General features: G+C 41.0%; 1 protein-coding gene across 1 annotated transcript in view; it reads right to left on the minus strand.

Moving 5' to 3' along the window:
- The window catches only part of MDFIC2 (MyoD family inhibitor domain containing 2), a 47,767-nt gene extending 41,499 nt beyond the window's left edge, over positions 1 to 6,268 (minus strand). The window contains exons 1-2 of the mRNA XM_052777799.1: positions 6,136 to 6,268; positions 5,357 to 5,444 (exon numbers count right to left, since the gene is read on the minus strand). Of these exons, the coding sequence (XP_052633759.1) occupies positions 5,357 to 5,444 (88 nt within the window). The 5' untranslated portion in view covers positions 6,136 to 6,268. The remainder of the gene's footprint in view (positions 1 to 5,356; positions 5,445 to 6,135) is intronic.
- Positions 6,269 to 27,679: the final 21,411 nt, after the last annotated feature.

Genomic DNA, 27,679 nt, shown 5'->3' on the forward strand with positions numbered 1-27,679 from the left:
AATGCTCTGCTGAGAATAATCTCGGCAAAAGTACAAGGCTTGTACTTATACTCCAGCCCCTGCAAACCAGGTAAAAAGCTGGAAGATTGTGAAAGAACTGGGAAATTCCCTGAGTGTCTCCAGGACAACTCTCCTTCTGCAAAACCAGGCTCATGGCATTATGTCCTTCCCACTTTATTACGTCTTATAAAAGTCTCTTAAAGCCCCTGGGTAACCAGTGAGAGGGATGTGCCGGGGAAAAGGCATTTCTGAGTGCTGCAATATAGGAAGGTTTTGGTATTACCCCAAGGAACATAACCCCAGGACCAGGCTGCAGGATGTTCTGGTGTGGGACAGTTAAGAATAGTCCGCTCCTGTATTGGATTTCTGGGATGTACCTCTCAAATGTGGCACAATCGAACCCAATGGGATTACTTCTGAAATAAGGTATTATTTGAATAATGTGAATAATGTCACTACAGCCAGGTCTATGATATGAGTAAATCTCCCTTTTCATATGAACTGTAGTCCTTGGAGGGGTGAAATATAATCCTGAACAGAGGCTCTATTTACCACTTAAGCCCTATTTTATGGTTTAAGTGCTGACCTTGTATTGACCCTCAGTACAGGGCTGAATTTCACCCTACAGCAAAAATCTGCTGGCTAGAGCAGCTGATTAAAAAAATTGGGGCTAGACTTTTTACTATTTGCAAGACAATGAAAACAGGCTTATTTTAGACAAAAATGTTTCTGATTTATGAGAATTTTAGTGCAGAAAGGGACTATTTTGGAGAAAGTCTTGAGATTAGAATTTCAGTTATATTTTTGGCAGGAGAGCAAGGAAGCCATTTCATTAACTTTTCACTGGAAGTTATATATGGAGGGCATTTGTGTACACAGCTGGGCAGCATAAAACAGGAGGGCTTTGTGCGAAAATATCCTGAAATGAAATTTCATTTCTGTGCAACTTGGATCTGCGTTCCTGGGCTGTCGTGGCCAGTTTTGGATGAAACCGTAGGAGGGCAGTATTAGGCCCTCGCACATTTTCCCTTGCATTTGCAACGGATGCAGAAATAGCGAGCAGACCACTGCTGGTCCCTGTGCAAAATCAGTGTCACCTTTCACAGCTTTATGTCAGTCAGATAGCTCCTGCCTGCTCCCATGTATCCATACGGCTGTAATCATCAAGTGATACCGAGAGATATGTTTGTAAGGAACTCCAAAAGCCACATGCTGGGGCTGGTGTGAATTTAGCTCTGCTTTGACCTCCCTTCCCACCAGACGGCTGCTAATCTGGCACTAAATCACCACTATGGTGGAAAGAGCTCCAAGTCCATGCGGCAGAGGCAGCTCTGTGGTCGTGGCTGCGCTGTGCAAGGTGGGAACATCCCTGAGTCAGGTCCTGGGAGTGTTACTCATCCCTGGGCACTGCGCTTCTAAAGGCATGTCTTGAGTAGCTTCCAGATTTCACAGGACCCTCTAATAACTGTGCTTGATTAGGAGGCCACAGAGATGTTTCTTGCTTGGGGTGTGATGGTCTGCTTGTTGCACGTCTTGTGGGTGCATGAAACAGGTGGGGACACAGGCCCATGCAGAGGATGTTTCTTTAGTATTACCTTCAAGTTACATTGGTGGTTCTTTACTTATAAATGCATATTCCTATTTTATACGCTTTGTCATTTATGTCATTTTGTGCATGTAAGGGCAAAATGTGAGTAAGTGGGGATAATGCGTGTGCTGAGGATTCCTGCTTTAGGTTTTCAGGGCAGAAATGCAGATAACTTTGCAAGTGCTTCTTTGCAAATGAACCCATGTTTCACTCTGTCCTCCTGTTTTGTAGGCGTTGGCATGGGGAACTCTGTCCATCCAAAACTGCCTCCCATCTTCAATGATGAGCTCTTCCCCATGGGAAGAAGCAAGCAGAGATAACTGCCTCTGTTCCTAGACAAAACAGGAGTCGTTGTCTGGCTCTACTCCTACATCCCAGGCTTTCCTTGAGTTGGTTCTCATCAGTGCTATGGTCAGACAAACAGAACTGCCTTTTCTCAGTGCTCATTCATCCCAATTCTGGTTGAGTTGCACCTGATGGTCTGATGCATGTCCCCCCCCAAACAGAGGTTTTCTCATCTGTTGTGTGATCTTTAGAAACAATAGTCCTGAGGAACACGCCATACTACCAGAAAAGATTGCTGGTATATATTCTTCCACCCTGAGATATCTTGGGACAGGACTGTGATCATTTCACCATCCTTATTTGTGCACTCAAACCAGGGAGTCTCTCATGTTGTCCACATTCAGACTTAAGCACTAAGTGCCTTAGGAGGTACAGAGCTGGTTTAGGACTTTCTTAAAGTCTAGCAAACCTAGAGCATGCATTTACCAGTCTGCTTCCCTGTTTAAATGTGTATTATTTCATTATAGTTCTACTATCTGCTAGGTGCTGTGGAGGACCTCAGGTCCTTCACCAAAAAAAGGCTTGTAGGATAAGCAGGAAATAAAAGGAGAGGGCAAATGTGTCATTGGCCATTTAAAAAAATACAGTCTAGGGCCATGATTATGTAGATGTTTCTCTCCAAGACTGTGCTGACTTGTGCAGCATTATTTTTTCCCCTGTGTCATCTTTAACTCCCATCAGTCTTCTGGTGCACCCACGGCAGGGGTGCGGGAGCGCAGCAGTGGGTGCAAATGACTTGCTGAGAAGTAGAGACATGAGTAGGACCATTTATGCTCTTCCTGCTGATATGGTAAGATACAATCCTATATGCACAACCTAATATTTTTCTATAATACTTCTCACAACGCTGGCTTGGTTTCTGTTTTGCTTTGTGGAAGAAATTTTCCCTGAGAATGAGGCTTCGATTTCCGCTTTTAGAGGCTTCAAGACAGAAGCAAAATATCTCCTTCCAAAAAAAGTAGAAGATAAATAACTGGCAGCCAGATTAACCCCCACCCCACCGCCTTGCACTGATTCAACAGCTTCAAATATTGAAAGCCAACAAAAAAGTAATAGGTACCTTATTTTGATGTTGACCCACTGCACTACCAGTCTGTGAGCTATTACTTTGCAAAGCATTAGGAAAAAAATGAAGTCTAGGAAAGATACAAAAGCCACAGCCTAGTCTATATTTTTTGTTTATTTCTGATACTATGTGGTTCATGATTGTTTCTTTTAGAAGGAACAAATAATCAATACAAAACCATGAATAAAAATAACTTTTCTTTAAATCTGGATTCTAAAAGAACGTATAGTCTTCTTACTGTGCCTGACAATTCTGTTCTCCACAATTCATTGTTTATTGGAATGCCTGAAATCTATACATGAGGTATTTTTAAAACATTTAAACATAGAAGTTAAGCTTCTGCTCCAGACAATTTGGTTCATCATATTCTAAAAACCCACCATGTACCACAGAAGTGCTTAAAGCAAAGAAACAATAACAAAATTTTTAAAAAGCAGACTTCAGTGTAAGAGAAAATGTCCACATTCTTATCTCAAGGAAAATATTCTTTCCTTATGAGAGACATTTCAGCTATTTACTGACTCTGCTGCTCTACAAGACCTTCAAGGCCCAAATCTGCTCTGTGGCACTTTAGAGAGAAGAAGTGCCAATAGACAATGTTTGGCTGTTTCTGAAAGAGATTATAGCTCCTCCAAATACAAAACAATGAAAACGTTATTAGTGATCTAGAAACTCTGGATGGTGTCTCTCCTTAGGAAGTGGAGAGAAAACATTGTGGATTAGCATTACCAAGTGAAATGAATTCAGGAACGTACAGGTGTGAGAGATGTCACCTGGCTACTGGAGTAGGTCTGGACCAGAGGATAAATAACTGTACGGGACTCTGAGGGCCCATGCCATTGGTCTTATCCTGCTCCGAGACATGGACCAGCTAAAGTCCTCTGTAGCTTTATACCCCTTTTGTAAAGTTGCAAATCTCTTGTGCTCTACTCTCTTCTGATGGAATAAATAATCAGTTCAGTTACATGTTTGCTGTTTACAAGCGAAAGTGCAAAGCTATCTTGTAGGATCAGACCCAGATCTCACTCAGTTGTATCACTGCCTGTGATGCTCAAACTGCAAATCTTCTGCTTGCAGAGTTTTGACTGAAGTTAGCTGATGCCTTGCAAGCAGAGGATTTTGGGTGTCCAGCCAAAGTCTGCATGTTGGCCAGTCTGCTCTGCTCGAGCACGATTTTTTTCATTCTGCGGAATTGCTGCATAAACAATGAAGACTGCAAGGCAGACACGTTAATTTAGGCCTACTTTATTGCAAACTCTCTTGCGTCTAGAAGATCTAACATACAATTAACTACATGAGCTTAAAATAGTGGTGCACGTTTTACAGGTGACATAATAGTGGCTATAAATGAGCCTTTTCCTCAATACCCCCCTAGATAATGTTTTCAAAATGCGAGGTGACTTGTTGAGTCTTCCCAAAATACTTTTGTTAGGATTAGAATATAACTGTTCTCATTAAAAACCATAATATGCACCTAACCATGGATATTTCATTTGTATCATGTGCATCTTGAAAGCCTCTGCTTTGAGACTCTATTTAATTCAAGTTCTTCTTGTGTGTATGAATACAATAAAGCGACCCTGCTATCGCCAGCAAATGTACATAAAGACGTAATAAGCTATGTACTAAACTGGCAAATCAATTTTTTCAGCAAGAAATATATCTTAAGAACCTTCTCTCTTTATGTGTACAGGGATATGCAATAAGACAACCTTTACAATCGTATGTCTTTTTCTTCTAAAATAGTTTAACAAATAGAATGTAGTATTTGAAATACTGGTATTTGATGCAGATGAGTTACTTAATACCTGTCATTTTTCAGCCTTTAAAACTGGGAAGGTGCCCATACTTGTTTTTTATAACTTCTCTACTTCTTAGAGTCTGTATTTGATAAACCGCTGACAACAGATGCTACTTTGTTCTAAGATAACACACAGCCAGAGCCAAAGATTCAGGGTTGATCTTCACTTGTGTTTGAGAAAACCAAACAAATATTAATCCAATTCAGTAATTGTTTAAGTTAATTAAAACTTTTTGTCGGAATTAAGAAGATGATCCATACTTCTTAGTGGCTTACAGTTCAGGTCAAATAAATCTTCCCCAGGAATGCAAGGATAATATCAAAATGAGTTTTCGGTTACTTTAAAATTTGGTAATTTAGGCCTTTCTGCACCGTAAGGAAATGCACATGCATGTTTCGTAGAAGTCAAGCTACGGAATTCCTGTGGTAGAAATCCCTGGCCATATTTAAGCCTATAAGGTATTCTTATGCCTTTTTCTTCAAAAAAGAATTTTTAATAAATGAGAAATATCTCTGAACACAAACGAGTAACTAATAACTCAGCAATGTAACTTACCTTTCTTCAGCCAAGAAATATTTTGCTTCTCATGTTCAAAACTATCTGCTGGTTTAATTTTTACCTTGTCTGTCTCGGCTTCTGACATCTGTGGGGGAGAGAAGAATTTTGAGATGTCAAGTTCTTTTAAAGAAAGTTTCTGACAAAGAAATATGTTCTCTGTTTAGGTTCTTGCTAAAATAAATTGTGCTTGCTTACACAGACACATTTTTTCCTGCAGATTATTGATACTATGTAATATCTGAGTAGTTAAATTTATGTTCTGTTCCTAAATGCTTTATCAATATTACATAGTTGCTGTTTGTAGATGGATTCTTTTGAAATGTAACTATAAATTACATTATGAAATGAATGAGTGATATGCTCATAGCATGCTGGTAATAGATGTACATATAACACATAGAATAGATACAGTCTGGCTAAAAAGGAGGCACCCAGTCTGCCTGTTTATTGTGGTTCAAAGTTGCTGTAAAGCCTGCTGTCAGATAGAGGTATAATTATGTAAATAATGATAAATATTTATAAAGGCAACTTGAACAAAGTGTATCCAAAAAAAAAAAAAATCTTTACTGCCACTTGCAACAATTTATTTGCTGTAATGCGAAGAATCACATGCAAGTTACAGTACCTGAGGGTATTATGTATACAGTAGCTATCAGCCCGTACACTGTGGTTTACTTCCATTGCCTGCTAGGAATAAGATTAGGCTGTCCGGGCTTCTTCTAACTGCTTTATATTTTCACTGAACCCAGTTAGCGAAAGCATTTCTCTATTTTTACCTGTATCTTCCAACCGGGGGTGAAAGCAGCAGGGTTCAGACACCGAGGAGGAGTGCTTTCGGCCGAATCCCTCTCTGTGTGTTGATGTCCAGCATTCCCATACACTGACAAAACCGAAAGGATGAGCAGTGCACTCTCTGCCTGCCTGCTGTGTGGTGCTAGATTTGTCTTGCTGCCAGAATCAGCCAACTTATTGCTGAGGTTTTTTTTTTTTTTCTTCCCCTTTTTGTTTGCATGCACTTCTAGAGCTGGGTAGGGTAGGGAAGGAGGGGGGTAATCGGCCTCCCCAGCACTACCGGAGTGATAAAAAAATCGAAAGCTTTGCAAAAAGAAAAATTGGTTTGGAAAGGTTATTATTGCAGTTCATAACCCAGTGAATCTGCAAGAGGAGGAAGAAAATAAAAAGGGAACCAGGAAATTAATAGCGACAAATCAGATAAATGTGTCAATGTCTTGGCTAAATGTAAGTTAAAATACTGAAGGATGTAGAAATTAGACCCTAAATGTCTATTTATAGCTGCCACTTTGGCAAAGAAATGGTCTAATCCTGTGGGGAGCTGAGTGCTGTGACCCCCCCGAGCTCAGAGGGGTGGAATCCCTCACCAGCCAGGAGGGCAGCTCTGTGGAGACGAATGGTCGTTAACTCCATTGCAACGAGGCTGACTGGTCTCTAGTGGGGACGGCCCTTGTGCTGGGTGGGCTTGACAGGCAGCAGCACAGAGGGCAGGGAGACAGCCTGGACTACCCCATACCTTGAAGGCACTAAAAATTTAAGGGGATTAGTTGGCTTTAAAAATTCTCATGCCGTAGTTACCAGCAATATTGCTCTAATGTTAGTGGGAGTAGGGTGAAGCCTAAAGAGAACAAGATTTTAGGGTGCTCAGATGTTGCATCTTACTTTTTCTGTAGGACAAAAAGAAAATGTCACTCTGCTTCCCAGAACTGACTTTTGAAAATGTTGGTTGCTGAGCACATTCAGAATTACTCAGTTATCTTACCTTTTAAGCAATATTTACAAAATTTCAAGCAGCATTTGTCACCAGATACTATAATCCAAGATCCCAGTGCTTAAGTGTGGCCAATAAATAATAACATATTCCCTTTGTTATGACAATTATCTTCCTCTACTCTCCCATCACATGTCATTCTTGCAAGAAAAAAAAATGTTTTCTTTCTTTTTTTTTTTTTTTTTTCTAAATCTCCTGTGCTAGCATGACTGAGATTCTTCTACCATCTTTAGCTAATTGTGAACTGCATGGTAAGTGCCTACTTACATCTCCAAATTGCAATGATTAGTCTTGCATGGTTTGAAAATCTATTTTAAGGAGGGTACTTTGGGAATAGTTGCAGCCACAGGGGGGAAACATCTAGGGGTAATATTTTAAGATCTTTGTTCCATTCCCCTTGGATGCAGCTTTGAGAATAATGTATTTTCAATTGCAGTTCCCCTCTTTCTCCCAGAAACACTTACCTATTTTTTCCATGTTGTTGCACCTGCAATGCTTTAAATTTAATCAGTAGTGCTGGTTCTTCAGCTGGATTTGTCAGGGCAGGCTATGGAGCTCCTGGTGGGTCCTAATAAAATCAGTTGGGCTCCACACAGATCAGCCTAGACCTATCTGATTGCAACTTGGACCTGATGCTACTGTGCATTTCAGAAGCATTGTTTAAAATGAAGATATGGGTTGTTTCCAAAACAAACTAGAGAGAAAATTCTTTCTCTCTAGTTCATTTGGCACCCCCTCCCTGTTTTCCTAGAGACTTTGTAAAAATCCTAATGTCTCCCAAAGAAAGTAAAACAGACCAGAAAAGCCCTTCCAAAACCACAGCCCCTGAAAGCTGCTGTTGCTTGAAATAACAGCCCCTGAAAGTCTTGTCTTTAAGGGTTTTTCTCACTTAAGCTCTCCTTAAAACCAGCAGGAGCTAGGACTGAGTCAAGGCTCAGCCTGCAGAAGTGTGAGAACCCAGCATAGCTGGCAGCCCATTGCTAAAGGTGTCCCCCAAACTATGACAAGACCAATTTGACAAAACCAAGCAAACACACACCTGACTTTACATCTGTTCTTCAACAAAGATAACGCAGACTACTGTTCTGAGATGGTCTCCTCATCTGGTGTCCTGAGCTGAGATGCCCTGTAGGACCCCTCTGTGTGTTGCTAGCATGCAAATCTGCAGAGGTTACCTAACCTGAACCTCAAGAAATAGCCCACCAGTGAGTTAAGAAAACATTAAATGGCTTTGTATTTGGAGTATTCTCCATTGCTGATGTTCAGTTAACGGTCCTAATGTTTTCAATCCAGGAACATTAAATGTAACCTTTCTTAATCTCGATCAACTCCAGTTTTCTACTGAGACAAGTTTCTGTGTGCTATTTTTTGCCTCATTTAATTAAGTTATTTTGGATAAATGCATCAATATTTCTGTTTCCTAATCAATCTTAAAGTAGTTAGAGGAAAGGCAGGCTTGCCGTGCATCCTTGGTAATGCCAGCCTTTGCAAAGGAGGAAAAAAACATTATGAGAGAAGGTCATTAAAATATTGAGTAAACTTGTTTCTATTAAAGCTGTAATTGAATTTTTAAAGCCATGGCCCATTTTAAACACCGAACTTTAGTTTATGGTTTGATAATTCATTTCACTTTTATTTTATAGGTTTTATTTTATAGCTATTAAATAGCTATGGGCCATCACTTGTTCCTTTTCCTTCCAGATTGTGAAATAGGGCATTTATATGGAGGATTGGAAAAAAAAAAAAATCATAATGCCAAAATAGATGTGATATCAATCAGTTGCCAGATAAATGTACTGTATCAAGTGCTTGTTGAGATTTGAGAGTATATTTTTCTGGTCTGCTCAACTGGGAGTGCATTCAAGTCTTTGCAGAGTTGGAGAATAGGAAACTTTAATAGGTTGTAATAACCACCAAAGCAGAGGAAAAAAACCTCATTGTTGGTCCTAGCAAGCATCAAAACTCAAGGTTTCCTTGTGTGCTTAATGTTAGATCAGGAGTCCAGAATCAGATCCTGTCCTGAGTCAAAGAGAGGATGTGTAGCTGTAGCCAGGAGAGGTTTTGGTTACATCCATGGGTACAGCATTTACAGCATTATATTTCACTACTTAAAGTAACTTTTTACTTGAGGATATGAACTGTGTGCCTAGAGGTTGAATTTTTCCAGCATGAATTTTCTGCAGCAGAGTATTAGAATGAGCAGTTATTTCTTTCTTGCACAATCCAGGCAAAAGTTAGCCACTTGTCCACTGGCAAGTGGCGCTCTGTAGCTTTGGAATACCCCACACTGCAGTAAATGTGGTTTAAAAAAAAAAAAAAGTATGATGGAACTATGCCTTTGCTCCCTTTTGCACCCTGGGGTGATCATTTCCAATAATAAAGTGAGTATAATGTGATGTGCCCTGTCAAAGTTAAGGAATCTCTTCTTGATCATGCATCTGTAGGTAGAATATTAAGTTGTGGGAACACGATATACAGCCAAATTATCCTGGTGATTACATGTAAAATGCATGGTTTTTTAGCCGAACCATCGTGTCCTGCGAGTGCTTCAAATGCAAAACAGCCTGTTTATAGAGACTACCTCAAACTGGCACTGACAAATGATCTATACACTGCAGAGGCTCTGAGCAGTACAGAGACAGTAGGATTTTACTCCCCATCACTCTGCCTAGATAATTTTTCAATATCTCTGTGTCTTGCAAGGGGAGACATGTGGCTTGATTTCACTTTTTCACTATGTGCCACTGTAGGTTGGTGAATGTCTGGGAATGTGCTTAGACTGGAGGATGGAATAAAAGCTTAAAAAGGGTTGCAAAGGCGGGTTTGCATAGAGGGCACTAATAATGTAGAAGAAGCACAAACCGGTAAGATTAAGAATGCTCCATATTTCCACTGAACAGTAAAGAAAAGAGAGACTGCATGTCTTCCATCTTCCAAGAGATCAGGAGGGAGATTACTTGGTGTCTATGCTAAAAAGTGATGATGGGGACAATGTTAGAAGAGTATGAAGGGCAAGTGTGAAATAAAGTTGAGAGGATGATAGTGTGGTGCTGGGATGGGCAAGGCAGAAAGACCCAGCCTCTAACCCTGGAGCCACAAGTGCCCTGTCCAAGCTGGGAAAGGTCTCTGAATGCAGCAGTACACTTTGGCCATCTTCCCTCCTACCAGCAGCAAACTCTTAGAGGCCCCAGTCAAAACTAAAGCCCAGGTTTTATAATGGTTTTATGGTAACATATGAATTATGTGTGCCTTTGTATATCCTGGTTTCAAGCAGAAAATCCTCCCGTGCTGTTTCATGTTTTGTCCATCATGAGCCAAGTTCTCCATTACCTCTGTGTGCCCTGTCTTTATAGATGCTTTTGCATTTCCCTGCTGGTTAGGTGGGTGCCTTTGGGTGGAAAGTACCTTAAACGCAAGAGCTTTTTAAAAAATTGATATATAGTATGTTATGCTACAATTTGCCCTTTTAAAGGCTCGGTTTGGTGTGTTTGGAAAGGCAGGTGAAACAGGTTCCTTGGGTGGATCCCACCAGCCCAAGGGACATCTGTTACAGGAGACCTTTCTGGACAAATATTGGAAAGCCTCTTGAGCATTACAGCAAAAATTGGGAAAGACTCGATATGATGATATGGAAAATAAGCTGAATAATTGCTGTGATATCTGGTATAATGGAGACGGGAACATGACCATCTCATGGAGAGGATCTATCCTTTGGCAGATGGGTGTAACCAACAGTAGTTACAAGACTTTTATGGGAGGGTTACAGGAGTTTGTGTAACAGGTGCAAAAGATGAGGGTTGTATCTTCATTGCAACAGTTCATTACTGCTGTCTAGAAAATGGCTATCCCGGATTATTGCAAGGCCCCTAGTTGAATATTTCTACAGGAATTTTAAAGAATCTCGGGAAACCATTTACTCCCTGTTTAGCTCAATGCAGGATCAACTTGTGTCTCCTTGCCCATACTCAGACAACCTGTTCTTGAAGTCCCATGAAGACATCCAGGTACATGCCCTTTCCAGGCAGTCTACTCCTGTGTTTCTCTATCCTGATAACAAATACAAAACCTTTTCTTGATGTCTAACCTAATTTTTCCTTTGCTGTAGAGTCAACCCATTACTTCTTGTTCTTTCCATTCTGCTTGCACAAAGCTGAGTTTCCTATCCCTTTGCGACAATCCTTTCAGCAGATAAAGGAATGTTATCACATGTTCCATCAGCTTTTTTCAACACTTACATTTAGATCACATTCACTAGCGTATGGTCAGTCTTATGACCTTTGCTGGAGCTTCACCTTTCTGGTAATGTGGTCTCCAAAAGTGGTCATGTTCCTCCTAAGACTTCGCCCATGTGGGATAGAGCAGTCAGGTTACTGGCATGTTTTACAAGCCTTCTTCCTGTTTATGCATCCCAGTTATGATGTTTGCCTTTTTCATGACAGCATGAAATTGCTGATTTATGTTTAGTTTATAACCCGTCCTGTTCCCCAGATTCTGTTCTGCAGCGTAGCAACATAACCAGTTGTGGTTTGGGGGTTTTTTTATGCAACTGATTATTCCTACCTAAGCATAGGATTGTGCAGCTGTGCTTCCTGAACTTCATCCCAATCTTCTCCATAGTATTTCCCTGGTTTGTGAAGATCGTTTTGAGCTCTCGTCCTGTCCTCTAACGTACTTATTAGCCCTGACCTGTTGTGGTTAGGCTGGTGGATGTTTGCAGAATTGCTGTGGAAATCACTTACCTCTTCAATATAGGCATTTGGAGCAGGTCAGAAATGAAGCTTTATGTTTCCCAAACTGCACTTTCATGGATGGCATGTGTGCCCCCACCTTTTATTCCCATACAGGAATCCATGAATACCTTTAACCTCTGGCTCTTCATGGTTTGATAAACTACAGAGGAAGCTTCCTGAGTATCAGTATGACACATCTGGGTGCGTAAGTACATATGTGGGGCCATAGAGAAAAATCCCTCATGTTTTCAGCAAGTGCAGAGTGCATAATAGGATTGCTGACAGCCACATCACAGTGTCTTTAACATTATTTGCAAGCCAGGTAGGCGCAATGGTGATTTGCTACCTGTTCGATCATATGTAAAAAGCAAGTGGCAAGTACTTTTTAAATGTAATCCGAGAATCTGAGCACTTGCAGTCTCCTTCGCTGACCGGCAAAGCTTGACAGCACCTCCCTAAACAGCACTATCCCAGATAAGATGTCAGTGAAAACACTGCTCTTAAACAGAGAGAAAACTGACTTAAGTGTTTTCCCTTCATGCTTTTAAGTAAGCTGCTTCCCAACAGTGGTTGAAATGTGGTCACCTTCTCAGACATGCTGAGTAGAGCTGAGAAGGAGGGGTTTTGTCTAAATTACTCTTATGAGGAAAAGACAAAATTAGGTCTCTACCTTATTCCAGGAAGATGTCAAGGAAACTTGCAGCTGCCTTGAACTCAGCACTGCTATTTCTCAGCTAACCACTACTGAAATGAGTGTCTTGTTCTTTTGCTCAGTTTGTTTAAATCCTTATCGGGCCAGAGAGAAGGCAGCAGTAGACAGAAAACCCTTAGGTAGGGTCTTCCTGGGGTTGTTATGGTAATTCACACCATCCGGGCATCTGGTATTATCCTGCAGTTTGAACCCTAGGTCTCCCACAGCAGAGTTTCAGGCCCCAGATTATCTAAAAAAATAATTTGAGTGGTACAGCAGTAGGAACAGCTCGAGCTGGGTGCCTCCAAAGAGGGACCCTGAACAAAGAAATCTCTGGGCATTTATACCCTTACAATCTATGCACCCACCCCTCACGTGCTCTTCACATGCCTTTTGGTCCAATGGTGATTTCTGGTCTGGGATCTTCTAAAACCATATTGGATTCCTTCTTTGTCTCTGGGCAGGCTGTTAACTGTTCTTATCTTGTCGAGTTGCAGCTTCTGCTGATGGTTGTAACCTTCTTATCTTCTGGTTTGCGCTGGCTGTGGAGGCCCCTCTTTTGATTAATTAGGTAAAAGTTCAGCCTATGTAGGTGAAAGTTCAGTTTGTGGCCTAAGGCTTCAGCAAATCTAGCTACTCCTGCTAAGTAATGCTAAACAAACAATATACCAAATTGCACAACATTATGCTGTAACCCCTGAGTCCTAGTGCTAAATGACTGACTCTGAGCGATTCATTCTATTTAAAACTTACTTATTTAAGCTAAATGACTAGTATTTCTTAACAGGGTACAAGAAACCTCAGGTCAAGCCCCTTCTGAATGATTATATTACCTTTTAGCTGGAGTGAAAAACAGGACTAACAGGAGAGATTAAGAACTCATCCTAAAGGAACCAATAGGTTGGTGGTTATGGGGGTTACTTGGGATCTTTCTTGCTAATGCTTCTATGAGATGCTTTGTAAAGGTCTGTGATTTGGACTAGTGAAATGAGAAAAATTGTGAAGTCTCAAAGTTTCATGGAAGAGGAAGTATGTTTCCCGCCTGAGCATACATGACTGCAGTTGAAGTCAACGTGAGCTCTGGGAGTTCAGCACCCTGAAAATAAGGCCTGATGTCTAAATGAAACTGAACTTCAAAAAGAAGAGTAGTTTTCTGGCCCTTTTGGAGCCAAAACAAAAAAAGTATTTATTCTATTTGATCAGCTATTCACAAATGATGCCTTTGTATCTTTCAAATAACTGCAAACCAAATTTAAAACTAGAAGCTCTCATCTTTGATGTTATCTACAGATAAGATAGAGCTTTGAAGCACTAACAGAGACTAATTGGAACAGAATACCAATACAACCGAAAATTAATGGAAAACACAAGAACTGTTTGGAGCGCCATCACTCTAAACTGGGACCATTCTTTTCAAATGCTATAGAATTTCAGGGAAAAAGTGCAGTTCTCTGGACTGTAGATGAAAGACGACAATTGTCTGATTCAATGTAGCATGATACTTCAAAAACAATCATAGGGTTTAAAGTTACTTGTATGTATTCATTGTATTTTTAAGTATCAAGTTCTTTCAAATATGTAAAAGGCTGGAGGAGGGTGGGGAAGGTGTGTCACAGGTGAAACAGTATCAAATTCATATTTTTATTTGAAACAGGCTCTTTTTTCCTGTTTTGTTTTGAAGACAGCATTTCTTTCCATCCTGAGCCTGAAAAGAATTTGTCAAAGTTGCTGGAAGGGAAGAAAAAAAAAAAAAAGTAGTGCTATATATAGAAAGCATGCAGATGAGAATAGAGCAAAATTATATCTGCAATCAACCCTAGACCTGAACGTAGATAATAAATTGTCATCAGTCCTAGCAGTATCCAAGTGATACAAAGGAGACTAAAATTTGCCCTGGAATTTCAACCCATCTCTCATAGGTCAAGCCCGCTCTGACGCTCTACGAAGTTCAGTTGGCTGATGGTGAGACAAACCAGGGAAGAGAGAGAGCGGAGTGGAAATGTGCTTTGGAGCTATTCTGGGGTTCAACTTGCCCTAGTGCGAGCTCAGGCAGCACTTTGGATGTGCTGCTTTGCACTGTGGGCAACCTCAGACCCTAAGCTGGGATGACCCTTTCCAAGTTTGCCAAGGCAGTGGAATTGAGATACGCATGTTTGTATCCATGCTCCTAGTAGCGCATGGAGGCAGTGTGCTCTCTAGATCTGTCCAAGAAACCCACTTGGTATTAAAAGCAAATTATTCCGGTTGCTTAGCCAAGTACTCTGATATTAAGCAATACCAGAACTGAGGTTGCTCAGGCAACATTACTTCTACTCCCTCATTCATTAACATTCTAGGTGTGCTGGTTTTGGCTGGGGTAGAGTTAATTTTCTTCATAGCAGCTAATATGGGGCTGTTCTGGATTTGTGCTGAAAACAGTGTTGATAATGCAGGGGTGTTTTTGTTACTGCTGAGCAGTGCTTACCCAAAGCCAAGGCCTTTTCTGCTTCTCCCACCATCCCACCAGCAAGTAGGCTGGGGGGGCACAAGAAGTTGGGAGGGGACACAGCCGGGACAGCTGACCCCAACTGACCCAAGGGATATTCCAGACCATATGTCACCATTCTCAGCAATAAACTAGGGGGAAGATTGGCTGGGGAGCTGCTGCCTGGGGACTGGCTGGGCACTGCTCAGTTGGTGGTGAGCAATTGTTTTCATTTGCATCACTTGTCTTTCTTGGGGTTTATTTCTCTCTTTGTTATTTTCCTTTTAATTACAATTTATTATTATTATTTTATTTTATTTCAATTATTAAACTGTTCTTATCTCAACCCAGGAGTTTTCTCACTTTTACCCTTCCAATTCTCTCCCACCCCCCCATCCTGCTGGGGCCAGGGAGTGAGCAACCAGCTGTGTGGTGCTTAGTTGCTGGCTGGGGTTAAACCATGACACTAGATGATCATATACCTGAAGCTACTAATTTTTAGTTCAGACCATATCTTGGGCTTAGACAAGGATTTGTGCAAGACAGCTTGTCCTACCATGGAAAGCCTGGGGAGAGGGTTTCAGAGAGTTTTTCAAATACTGCGCATGTTTTGCTGAAAATGTGAGGAGCAGGAGGTATGTGGGCATTCTGAAAAAAATCTGTCAAATGTGAGTGAAATCTCCTTTGAAGAGAACTCCTCATCTGTGAGGTCCCAGCATGGAGATTTTTCTCCCTTCTTGGGACGTCACTTCACCCTCTGCTGTCTCATCCTCGCACGGGTTACCCAGTCAGCCCAGCCTCTGTACCCATGGCCCCACTTACCTGTTTCTTTAGCTGTGGTTCTCACCTTGAGCAGCATCTCTCTGACCAGACAGATAGCCACTGACTTCTGGGGAGTGGTCAGCTCTTTATGTTGGTTTAGTTGTAAAGCACCATCTATCCTTGTCAAAAGTGCAGCTGAAGTCATTGCCTAAAATGTTTCAAACCACTCACCATAGCTCACTCACATATTTTTTCAACTGGTTTTCTACTAAATAGTCATTAGTTCTTAGCTAATCCAGCAGTGACTGTGTTTTCAGATATTACCTAGGTGGTAAAACATAGGATTTGTGTGTTTTTGCAAAGGTGTCCTTCTGCTGTGCAGTTTGGATGAAAAGTGTTCTAGTGCTCTTATTCAACTGTGCTTAGTTTTCTTCTTGAAAGCAAAAGATGTCTCTTTTATCTGTAACACCAAAAAGTAGTACAGTATCAGCAGTTCTTGTTTTAATGCCTATTGCTTTTTCTTCTTGAGAACCTGAAATTTTGCAATCCTGTTAAGTGCTTGTTTTCTCTGATAAATATTCTGCACTGTTGCTATATTTCAGTTGTTAGGTTTCTCAGGGGACAAAGGCAGTAAAGAAAGAAAATGAATAAATAAACAGCTCAAAGTCTTCAGTGTCCAAAAATATTGCAGCATCTTGATTTGAATAATCGAAAATTGAGACACTTTATTTGGGTACATTTCATCACATTGAAAGCTTTGCATGCAAATCTAAAGTCTACCATTGCCTCCAATTCCTTTGAACACTTTCATTGCTGATCTTTTTCTGTTTTGTCTGTTCCAACAAAAGAACAAGTCTACATGTTATTTACAAATAAAGTTAACAACTCTTGTATTTAATGTAAAAAAATGACCCACAGAATAGAATGGGGGGGGATTATCTTCCCACATTTTTGTAACGACTAAATAAGATCTCTTTATTTTCTTCCTTTGTTTTACTGCAGGAATATGAGACATGTCTACCTTTGATGTATATCCATTTTAGAATATTTTAGGCTGCACTTTTCTTAGTCTTAGCAGGAAATACTGAAAATAATTAATCTAATTAAAAACAGCAACAAGACCCCTGCTCCCGGTACTTTATTGGGAGGTTGGACTTGGAGGGGGCTTAATGCAGTCATCCCAAAAGAGAGCACTTTAGTGGTCTTCTGTTTCTAATTAAACTCCAAAACAGAGCCAAGGGTCAGGGAAGTCTGACTTCTCTCAACATCTGAGAATGCCAGAAGGGTTTGTTCAAATTACATCTTCAGTCCAGATCTGTTTCTTTCTGTGTCTGATTGCAAAACCAAAGAAAACATCATAGGCAAACTTGACGAATGAGGGGAAGAGCCTCATTCCTCCCATCCAGCCAGGCCTTGGTTCTTCATGCAAGCTTCTCTCCACAGCTTCCCTGTGCCTAATCCTTTATTTCACACCCCCATTTCCTTTAGTTTGTGCCATGATCTAAAACCCTGCTGACACAAAGTACACTGAAGAACCCAGGAACAATTCTGAACATCCTCAGATAGACTTGTATCACCAGGTCTGTCCCAAATACATGGAAAAGAAACCCAAACCTGCTGGTTGGGTAGGGAGGTGACATGCATGGAGGGAGCTGGCCAGGTCTGGGGCTGCGCCGTGCATCAGCAGGGAGCCTGACGCAGCCCTTGGAGATGATGATGAGTGACATGAGTACATTGCGATGGGGGCCTCCAAAGGCTCTCATTGCCTGGCCCAGCTTATTCGACAGCACTTAATTTTTAACATGTGGAAATTTCTGAAATATGCATCTTAGAATATCTGCTTAGCTTGCCTAGAAAGCTTTAATAATTAATGAAATTTCAGAGTTGAGGTATAGTAATGATTTATATGGGGAGCTGTCTTTACACAATCTGCTCTCAAAGCTTTCTAGAGTATTACTCTTAGTGTCTAATTAACTTCCGAAGAGTGATACCTCTCCTTTCACTACACTGATTGATCAAGGGCTTAACTGCAAGTCATATTTTCCAAGTGATTCCCCAGTGTCCTCTCAGCTCTTATGAGTTCTTGCTGAGGAACAGAACTGTCTTGGATATCAAGAACTACTTTCAAGTTTTCAGATATTGTATCTTAGACGTCAGGGTGTTCCTGTTGCTGTTTAGCCCACATAGCCACAGCACAGAAATTTCTAGTCTTCAGATGTGACTTTGTATGATGTGATCGAAATATTTTTCTTTTCCACAGCAGCAGCTCTTCCTGGTACATCTTTTGGAGCATGTTCCTTTCACTCTTTGGGATTCACAGTGACAAAGATACACTAATATACTAAAATACACTAAAAATTCAAGTAACTTATAATGATTTAGAGGTAAGATGTGGTATTGCAAGTACAAACTACCAGCTAAGGACTTTGAATATATAGGGTCATTTCTTTGTTCTGCCATTCGCATGGTGAGTAATCTGGGTAAATCATTGTATTTTCCCTGTCTGTAAGAGACAGTGATCATATGTTGTGATCTGGCTGGGGGTGGGGGGGGGGTGTGTGGAGAATCTATAGAGACCCTAGTACTATTATAATTAGTATCATATCTGTTTTCAGGCTGTTGGGCATTTTATTTGTTTAAATTAAAGCTGTGTGAGAGTGAAAACAAAAGATGACTGGACAGCGAACAGGAGCAGGGAAGGTCTCATGCACCTCAGGGTTTGTTCTTACCTCTCCACTAAATTTTGACTGTTGCAAGTAATACAAAGTCCTAGAGAGCCATGGACACAGCAAACACGAAGCGCAGCACAGCTCCTTCAGACTTACTCTCTTTTGAAGAACTCGTTAGTCCCTTCCCAGAATCTCTTTTAGGGTCACCAGAGGATGCTGGGCAAAAATGCCCATTTTCTCAGTATTTAATTCTCCATTTAAGGCCTGTTTGTCCCACCACTTCCCCATTCCTTGCTCATGATGTCAATGGATCTCTTATTTTTTGGCACCAGTTGCCTTGTTATAAGTAACCAATGCATTTTATAAATATTTGCTCACCCATATCTATGCTTACATTTGATGTTGGCAGCTCATCGTCAGCTGGTGAAGTAGACCTCGAAGAGAGTTGGTTCTTCACAAGCAGCCCAGTTCCTCTTGGGCCGCAGACAGGCTACCCTGACCCCAGGAGATCATACTACCACTGATACCTTTCTTCAAATATATCGGGTTCTAAAATCTGCTATTTTCTTAAGCAGTTTCCTCCCCATTTATGGTGGTGAAAGTCTTCTCCAGAGTAGGCTGCTCTTAGACCAGTACTGGGTGTGCCATATATTCCCAGGATATTTTTTTATCCTTTCCACAAAGACCGTGCCTTCGCCTTGCACCTGAGGGCATTGCAGTGATGGCACTGGCTTTGGAGACCATGTGTTCAGGCTTATCTATAACTGAGAGCTACCAGCTTGAGCGTATCTACTTCCTTAGGATCCAAATATTCCTCTGACAGGATTAATGGCCCCACCTTTTAAGAAATTAATTATATCTCCATTTCCTCCTTCCATCCAAACAGCATTTCTGATACTAATAACATCAGCCAGAGCAAGAGGAGATAAAAGCACTGGTGGCAGAGTTCCACGTGTAAAGGAAGGTGTCATAAAGTCTTGGAGGGCTCATCCAAAGTTTGTACCAAAATTAATATCTGGCTTTGTCATTTAAATCAACCTGAAACCCTAATGTATGTATTCCGAAACTTCATCAGGAAAAATCTAGTCTGAGAGTCGTACGTTGGAACTTCTTTAAGTATTTGATTTCTGTGGAGCTAGAATGAAGATACTTAGTGTATCTCCACAAGTTACAAGCGGAGGCTGATAACTGAATTCAGGCACTTTGGGTTTTTTTCTTTCTTTCACGTATGGAGTTATGTTGTTGAATGTTCAGCTCATTCTATTCAGTTATGAGTGAGTTTGGGGGCTGCTTTGACAAATGCCTCATGCTGGAGTTCCCCAAGGAGAGCTACGTAGGGATGGATGCACATGTTGGTCTAGCATTTCTTCCAAACTGAAGCATTAAGACTTGATGCAAATTACATTAGAGCTATCCTGTGATAGTGCTTCAACTGAATTCTTACCTACTTTACCAACAGGAGAGAATACATGGAAAGCATCTAAACAAGAAATAAGGATCTTCCCAAAGAATTGTCTTTATTAAAAAAAAAAAAAAATTGACATCTGGGTATCAATTAATGCTTCACCCTCCTATTTGCACCATTACTTTCAGAAACAAGCAGTTTGTCATGGTAAAAAATGTGCTGGGTACCAGTGGAACGCAAATATAATTCATTCCAGATAATAATGCTTTGTCCAAATATGAAAATGTAATGCTGGGATTGTCTAATGTTCTGTGTTGGCCTAGTACTGCTCCTATGGAAGGATAAAACTAGGGTTAGCTTTTCTGCAGGTTTTGTAAAGCTAATTTCTTGTGAAAATCTTACCCCAAATCAGTTACACAAATATTGCCATGTACTTAAAGAATTATAGGTATGTTTCTTATACGTAATCTCTTAACAGTATTGGTAGAAACCCTTTAAATGTCTGGATCCTAAACCAAAAATTTCTAAAATATGGCATGCAGGCCATACCAAATAGGCACGCAGTGTGCTATGTCCCTGTCACTGCTTCTGGTGCTGCCTCCAATTTCTGAGCTACTACTGATAAAAAAATTGTGAATCCCTGTGCAAAAATAAGTGTTTTCTGTCTAATAGTAAATATTAACTCATGTAAGAAAGTGATGTCTTGATACAGATAACTGTATCTCCTGGTACAGATATCTTGTTTATCAGCCTGCCTCCCTCCTTGTGGTATAGCATAGAACTGCCTTGGCTTAAAAACAAAAAAGGTGGGAGGAAAACCCTTACAAATCAAGGCATAACATTGTCTTAGTGCCCATGAATCATTCTGAAATCCTCACATTCCTATTACAGTAATTTTAATAACAAAATACATTGCCCATGCAGCATGATGTTAAATGGGTGCAGCTCTTTAGAGGAGAAGGGCTGCAGACAGCAACATTTAAATTGTGGGGCTTCTCCAGGGTGAAGCTACAGAAGAGCTGATCAGTAAAGCAAGAAATCACTGCTCTAGTGTGTGTAAGGGAAAGAGGTAATAGGGATGCTGCTACCTGAGGAAAAGGGCAAGTCCTCTTCCAGATAAGGGAAGAGAGAGCTGTAAGGGGAGAAAACCATGTAAGGAAAGATTAGAGTTTTTAAAAAAGTGGAAAATTATTTAACATTGAAGTTGTATCTCAAGCCAGTCCTGTCTATCCCAAGACCGCAGCACGTTTGTAACCTCAACTTCGCAGACCACACTGTTTCCCTTAGATAACAAGGATATGCAGATAGTAAGAGGCACAAAAATAAATTAGAAAAGGATTTCTTTAATGCTTCTAATAATGTATTTGGACATGATTATCATAATGAATCTTGTAAAAGGAATTCGCTGTTTCCCCTTTTATATGATGTATTTCTGACCTTAACCCACTTGATATGCGATTCCTATTCAGCAAAGGTGCCCATAATAGAGGGACAGGAAGGATGATCAGAGTTCAAACAATAGGGTAAGAAATGCAGAGTAGTGGGAAAAAGCTTCCATTTTCCCATAAGCTGGGGCACAGAAGATACTGCAGCCTCAGCTCTACAGTATCTTATGAACAAACAAATTATGCATGAGTTTGCTCAGGGGACTACTCAGCTACTCAACAATAATGGGTAATTGCCCTCACAAACTTATCCTCATATCACTCATACACACCAACACTTATACTGAAAAGAAAAGACGCGAAGAACAAATTTCAATATAAAACACATTATTATTATGAAAATGACACATTTCCATTTAACCCTTTTCTAACAAAAAGAACTCACTGCATTTCAAAGAAAATGGGGCTAGGAAATTTTAAACGTTAGTCTCAGTATTTTCCCTTGGAAGGCACACTCAAGATTGTTTTACTTGGCACATTCTGTACTCTTCATTGTAGCAAAGGCTTGCGGGTATCTAATGACACAATCACAGAATGCCATAGAAATTTGGAACAAAATCCCCATCTTCGATACAATTCAGCAGATTCACGCCATATGGAAATCCTGCTGTTTAATGTAACACCATTAAAAGCCACATATTGCTAAATTCATCTCTCAAAGATTTTTGCAAAAGTTGCAGGAACAATATTATTTCTGAGTTTTTAACCTTTATTCAGCCTCCAGCATTCTTAAGAGTCAAATGCATGTTTCATAACTGGAAATCCAACTACTTCATATGCTGGTGATATTTTGATTTCTCAAACATACGTAGTAATATAATGGTCTTGTCTTCTTCATAAAGAGCTAGTAAGTTACAACTTGATCAATAACTGGGAAAGAGATGAACCCTAGCTACATCTCAGTGTCCTAAAATATGATAGATTAATTTTGGTTTATTCTATACATTTTCACCCTAAGCGTCTTATTCATTCCTCTTGTGTTCCACAGACTTTGTTCTAAGTGCTAAGTTCCCTGGGCCTAAGATTGTGCGTTAACATTTTGAATTGCAGAGCCCTTTGGTATTTCTGGATTGTAAATGAACTCATTGATAAAGCTATTTGCTGCACAGCCACTCGTATGCATCTTCAGTCCATCCCTGTAGGAAAATCTTCTACTGAAGGCAGTCGTTAAGGATGTGCAATACGAGTAGACAGAAGGAAGTTCTGGCTGCTGTGTAGATGCTTTGCCAAAGCTTTACCCAACATTTTCAACCACACCTGCATAGATCTCAGCTCTCCTTACTGGACTGTTGCAGCTGCAAGGCTTTTCCAGCTTCATCTGCTTGCAAGGATTGCATCAGAAAGGCTACAGGAAATGATAAAAATCCAGCCCTTTGTTGCAGTGTGTTTCCCCCAAGTCCTGCTAAAATCTGGAGCAATGTTTCTACCCAGTGTGAGAATGTGGCTAATACCACCACAGAGAAACACCATGAAAACGGAGTGTGCATGCTCTTTGGCATGCTAAAAGGCAGTACCTTGTGCAAGATGTATGTACCAGGGAGCTTAGAGGCACCTGAGAAGAGTCCTACAGGAGCTGTAAGCTGCCTTTTCAATCTGAACTTATTTCAGATTTAGCAATTCTCTTTTCCATGTCTAAAGCCGGGGTAGGGGTTAGCCTGAGAGTTGAGGCCAGCATCTCCAGGTGTGGCAGTTATAGCTAGACTCCCACAGAGCCTACCTTTCCAGATGCTGAGCCCTCCTGAACACATGGTGATCACAGGTGTCTAAAGAAGGGCCAACACCTTTCGGAAAATATCATTCAGGAAGGATTCAAAATCTCTTCCAAGTCAGCAAGAATAATGGCAGGGGACTTGGAGCCTGAGAGGTTTTGCAGAGACTTCTGTTCTTTATGTAACTGTGTTAGGGAAGAGCAAGATGATGTGGGGCCAACACCTCCAGGAGATGATGGAAGAGTTTAGAGAGGAGGAGTGAATGGACCTGAACTAGGAAGGGAGAGGAAACACAGATAGCTGTCTGTCTTTTGTTTGCAAATTCATGGTTTATGAGACTATTGCCCCCAATCTAGGTGGCCAAACTTGTTCTGATAAATTTTTAGAAGCTGCTTTACACAGTTGTTGGCCGCCTTGTAAGTCCAGGGTTTCAACTCCAGAGTTCCAACAACATAATTACTCTCTCTCACTTTGCCAATAGGAGTAAAGTGGGCTTTACCTCTCTTAAGGGAAAACTAGCATAGCAGCAAACAGTCATAAAGGAAAGAATAGCTCTTTTAATAAGATCAACACACTCTGAGTAACAAATTACCTGGATGACAGAGGAGCACCAGTCCGAAAAACCTTCCCAGATTCTGGCTGGTGCACTTCTAGCAAGTCACAATGTGTCTCTGTAGCAGGAGCCAGTGAAGCTGCATTTGAGGGTTATGATGACATTTGTATGTCCCTAGTATATTTATAACTTAAGACAGAGTACCTGTGTGTACGTCTCGCATTTTTTTCCTAGTGGATATGCAGAGATTTAAGCAGGTGAAAATGTGTCCACAAAGGACCATAAAGAAGAAAAGGAGTTATAAGGTAATGCAGCAAGAGCACTGATGCATGGTTACTGAAAGTAAAAATGGTTAACATGTGGAAAGAGGTATATAAATGACTGCAAGCCAGCTTTTCAAATGTCTTTCCCTGTTGCTCTTAGCAATATCACTGAATATGATCAAATCGTTTTTCCGCTCCTTTGCCACAGTAACTTTTGCAAGTTAACAGCCATCTTAAGAAGAGGGCACGGGGTCCACAACAGATAATGCATGTTCTGTTGTGTGATTCTCAAACACTGTTAGGGCTCTTCATGTGGGAGTTTAAAACCACTCACAACTGGCTTGCCTTTGCTCCCGCTGGTGTCAGTGGTTAAGCGTCCTGGGGGCTGTGACCAGGCTCCCAGGTCTGCTTATGTGGAGGCTGCAGGATGAGGCCATTGGCTGCAGGTTTAGTAGCACCCAGTGTGTGTCAGTTCCCCATGTGTAAGCATTGGTATAGTTTTAATTTATTTTTAAGAACACAAAGATACATGATTTAAATATTGTGAAATCCTGTATATATTTTGGCTCAGTCAGTCATATGCCTGTTTACTCACAGATTCCCCAAAATCTGCATTTCCTCAGGCATTCATGTCTTTCAGATTCTTTACCATGCTGCCTGCTTTTCCTTAGACCCAGTGGAACATGACCTTTTTTGTTAGCTTTGGTTTTAGCATGCATGTTCAAGCAATCACTGCTTGACCCCCTGACCACAGGGCCAACAGCACTTACTGTCAAGGTGGGAAACACCTTTCTGCCCTCCACCTGCCTCCATCCCTCTCTGTGCAAAAAAAAAAAAAAAAAAAAAAAAAAAAAAAAAAGAAACCTAATTGTGAGCAACATCATAACCACAAGAAGAAGGGTAAATGAGCCCTGCTTGGTAGCTGGCTACAGCTGAGTGATGTAGGCTTGTGACCTCCCAAGCCAGGAGCAGGGTCAGAGCTTTGTAATTCCTGGACAAAAACTGTTTAGCTAAAAATGTGTTTAAATTTAAAAGGGGACTGTGAAACATTTCCCGCCTCGGTTCTTTGTGTAGGGCGTGTTTAGGCTGCTGGATACTGAAAGAGCTGTATTTTGGATTGCGTTTTGCTTGGAAATACCAGACCAGGGGCACAGGTAGGTTGATGAAGGGCTGGATTTCCCTTCTGGGGCACAGGTACCCACCTCTGTGCCTGGGTGTCAGCCTCTCTGTACCATGTTTTCCTCACTGCAAAATGGGCAAGCCACTTTCTTTCCTTTCTCTTCAAATGTGCCATTCTGGGGACAGGACCGTGTCCTGGGCTGCACCCCGAGTAATGGGATTCTGCTTTGGGTTGGAACACCTTGATGTTAATAAATATAAATAAATGAAAAAGTTGGACACTTTTGGTTCCTTGGGAAAGGTGGACTGCATGGAAAGAAAACAAACTTGCAGACTTCATAAATGTGGTCTTTCCTGTCATTGAGCAATGTCTGTCATTGAATTCCCCTTTCCCTCTCTTACCAGAAAGATTTTTTTTTTTTTTTTTTTTAATAAATAGCACAAGTTTAGGGTACTTGCATTATCAAAGAGTTTGCAATCCTGATTAGGAAATCTATTTAACCTGGTGTCAATTGGCCTCCTTGATGTGAAAATCCACCCAAATCCTGGGAGAGAGGGCAGGCAGTGCCCCAGTCAAGCTTTCTGCAGGAATAACTTGGTTTAGGAAGAAGCAGAGGAAAGCAAACAGTCAAAAAGTGAGGGGAATGTCTCAGCGGAGCATTGAAGGGAATAGATGCTCATGCCGGTGATGAGATTTTGTTTTAATCATAGAGATAAACCTTTTAATTTTGGTGCACAGCAACAGCAGCTTTAAAAATGAAATAAAGGGTTTGTGACTAGTGAGAGTCCTTGGTGTTGCTTCCAGAGCATTGCTTGGGCTGTTATTAAGGCCCTGCCAATGGTTTCAAGTGGAACAGCTAATGTTTCAAGTGTTCATAAATAATTGTTTAATGTTCCAAGCACTTTAGGAGCAGGTTTTAAAAACTAGCCTTGCACTGATTATTTCCACTGCTGTAAAAACATTCTTTCGACAGGAGCTTTGTCTGCTACTTAAAGGTTTCTGTGACAAGGGAAAAAGAACAACCATCATCCCCTGTGAGTTGATACAGCGGGATGCATCTAGCGTTGGACCTCTAAAAAAACCTTAAAACTGGCAGATTTCTCCTTGAAAATTGCCCAAAATTTGGAACGACTTTGTGGTATTGTGAGAGCAGGGCCATATCCATGGCTGGTATCTGCGAGGTGATGATGGCCCATCTCTGCTTCTGCGGGTGCTGGAGGGGGTGCGGTGGGATGGCACCAGGTCCTGGGGAGGTTATGGATTGCCTCGATTTACCCATCCCCACAGAAAACGCTTTAAAGCAGGGTTAGAGGTGAGGTCTTTTTGTTGTACCCAGGAAGCCCTTAGTGCCTTTAAGCAGAGCCAAGAACTGGGTTTGGTAGTCGAAAGAAAAAATGGTGTGGTAAATCCGAAGGGCCAGAAGCCTGGGCAGCGGAATGCTTGGGAAGAGATGGAGGTCGCTTGCCGAGGCTGTGCACAAACCAGGGCTGCTGGACGTGGAACGCATCCTGACCCTGCTCTGCTTCCCAGCTGGGGGGGGGTGACAGCCCCTTGCGGGGGGTGGGAAGGGGAGCAGGATCCGGCCTCGGAGAACACGCAGGTCCGGCAGCACCCCTGTTGTTGCTCCCGTGCTCTTCAGCAGGTGGAAATTGTGGTGGGGAGATAGTAGAGTGTGCAGCTTAAAGCAATTGTTTTGCTGAAAGTTTGCACTCTTAATTAGTGATTTTCGTTGCTCAAACCAAGCTGCTTTTTTTTTTTTTCTTTTTTTTAAGCTGCATGTGGGGGAGTAAGAAACTTTTATAAGCAATCATCCCATTAAAGTAAAATAGGTCGGAAGGTGTGCTGACTATTCCTAACTATGCTGAACATTCACAGTAGTTCAGAGAGAGCCTTGCAATTTGATGCCTGTAACTTTCTAGGTTTTGTCTGAATGCTTTTCCCCTAAGATGATGCTTTAGTGTTATCTTGCTGTTGTGCATATCACATTCATTTCTGATGGCTGAAATCCTATTTTAAAAAGTAATTTTTTTCCTTAAAAAGATCTATGCGAATATATATAAGCACACATAAATTTTAAGGAATTAGAAATTTCTATCAGTAAGTAGGATTAAGAAATTTTGTATGTATATATATATTTTTATGTTTGTGTTTATAAATATCTATAGAAACATGTGTAACCTTATGAAGGATAGTCATAGACAGTCAATCTTCATGTGGATGAGTGTTCAAGATTGAGCCCTAGCTCTTAGCCCTCCTGTGAGGATTTAACTAGCAGTTCTTCCACTGCAAAAATACATTCCCCTTTGTTTGCTGTTATAATTTGGAGATAAAAAGCACGACTTTATTTCTGCCGTTTGTTGGAACTAGATCATGCAGTAAGACTGGAAGCTTGTGCAAACACCAGTTACCACTCCGTTTGTCGCCTTTTCTAGGTTTTTTTTTTTCTTTCTTTTTTCTTTTTTCCCTCCTGTAGACATGTCTCTTGACTATCTCATCTGTTATCTGGGCAATGCAGTGCCTCCTATTCAGGTGTAGAGAGCTGGTTAAGTAAGCAATGAGCTGGCTTACCAAGGATACGTTTGTCAGGAAGGAGGGAGGGGGGGGGCAAAAGAAAAAAAAAAAGAAAAAAAAGAAAAAAAAGCTTTTTGAGGCCAATTGTTTGATCTGACAAATATCTGCAGCCAGCATCTCTGCTCGGCCGGGATTATTCTTGCTTGGCTGCCCTC

This window comes from Harpia harpyja, chromosome Z, assembly GCF_026419915.1.
Source record: "Harpia harpyja isolate bHarHar1 chromosome Z, bHarHar1 primary haplotype, whole genome shotgun sequence".
Lineage (NCBI taxonomy): Eukaryota > Metazoa > Chordata > Aves > Accipitriformes > Accipitridae > Harpia > Harpia harpyja.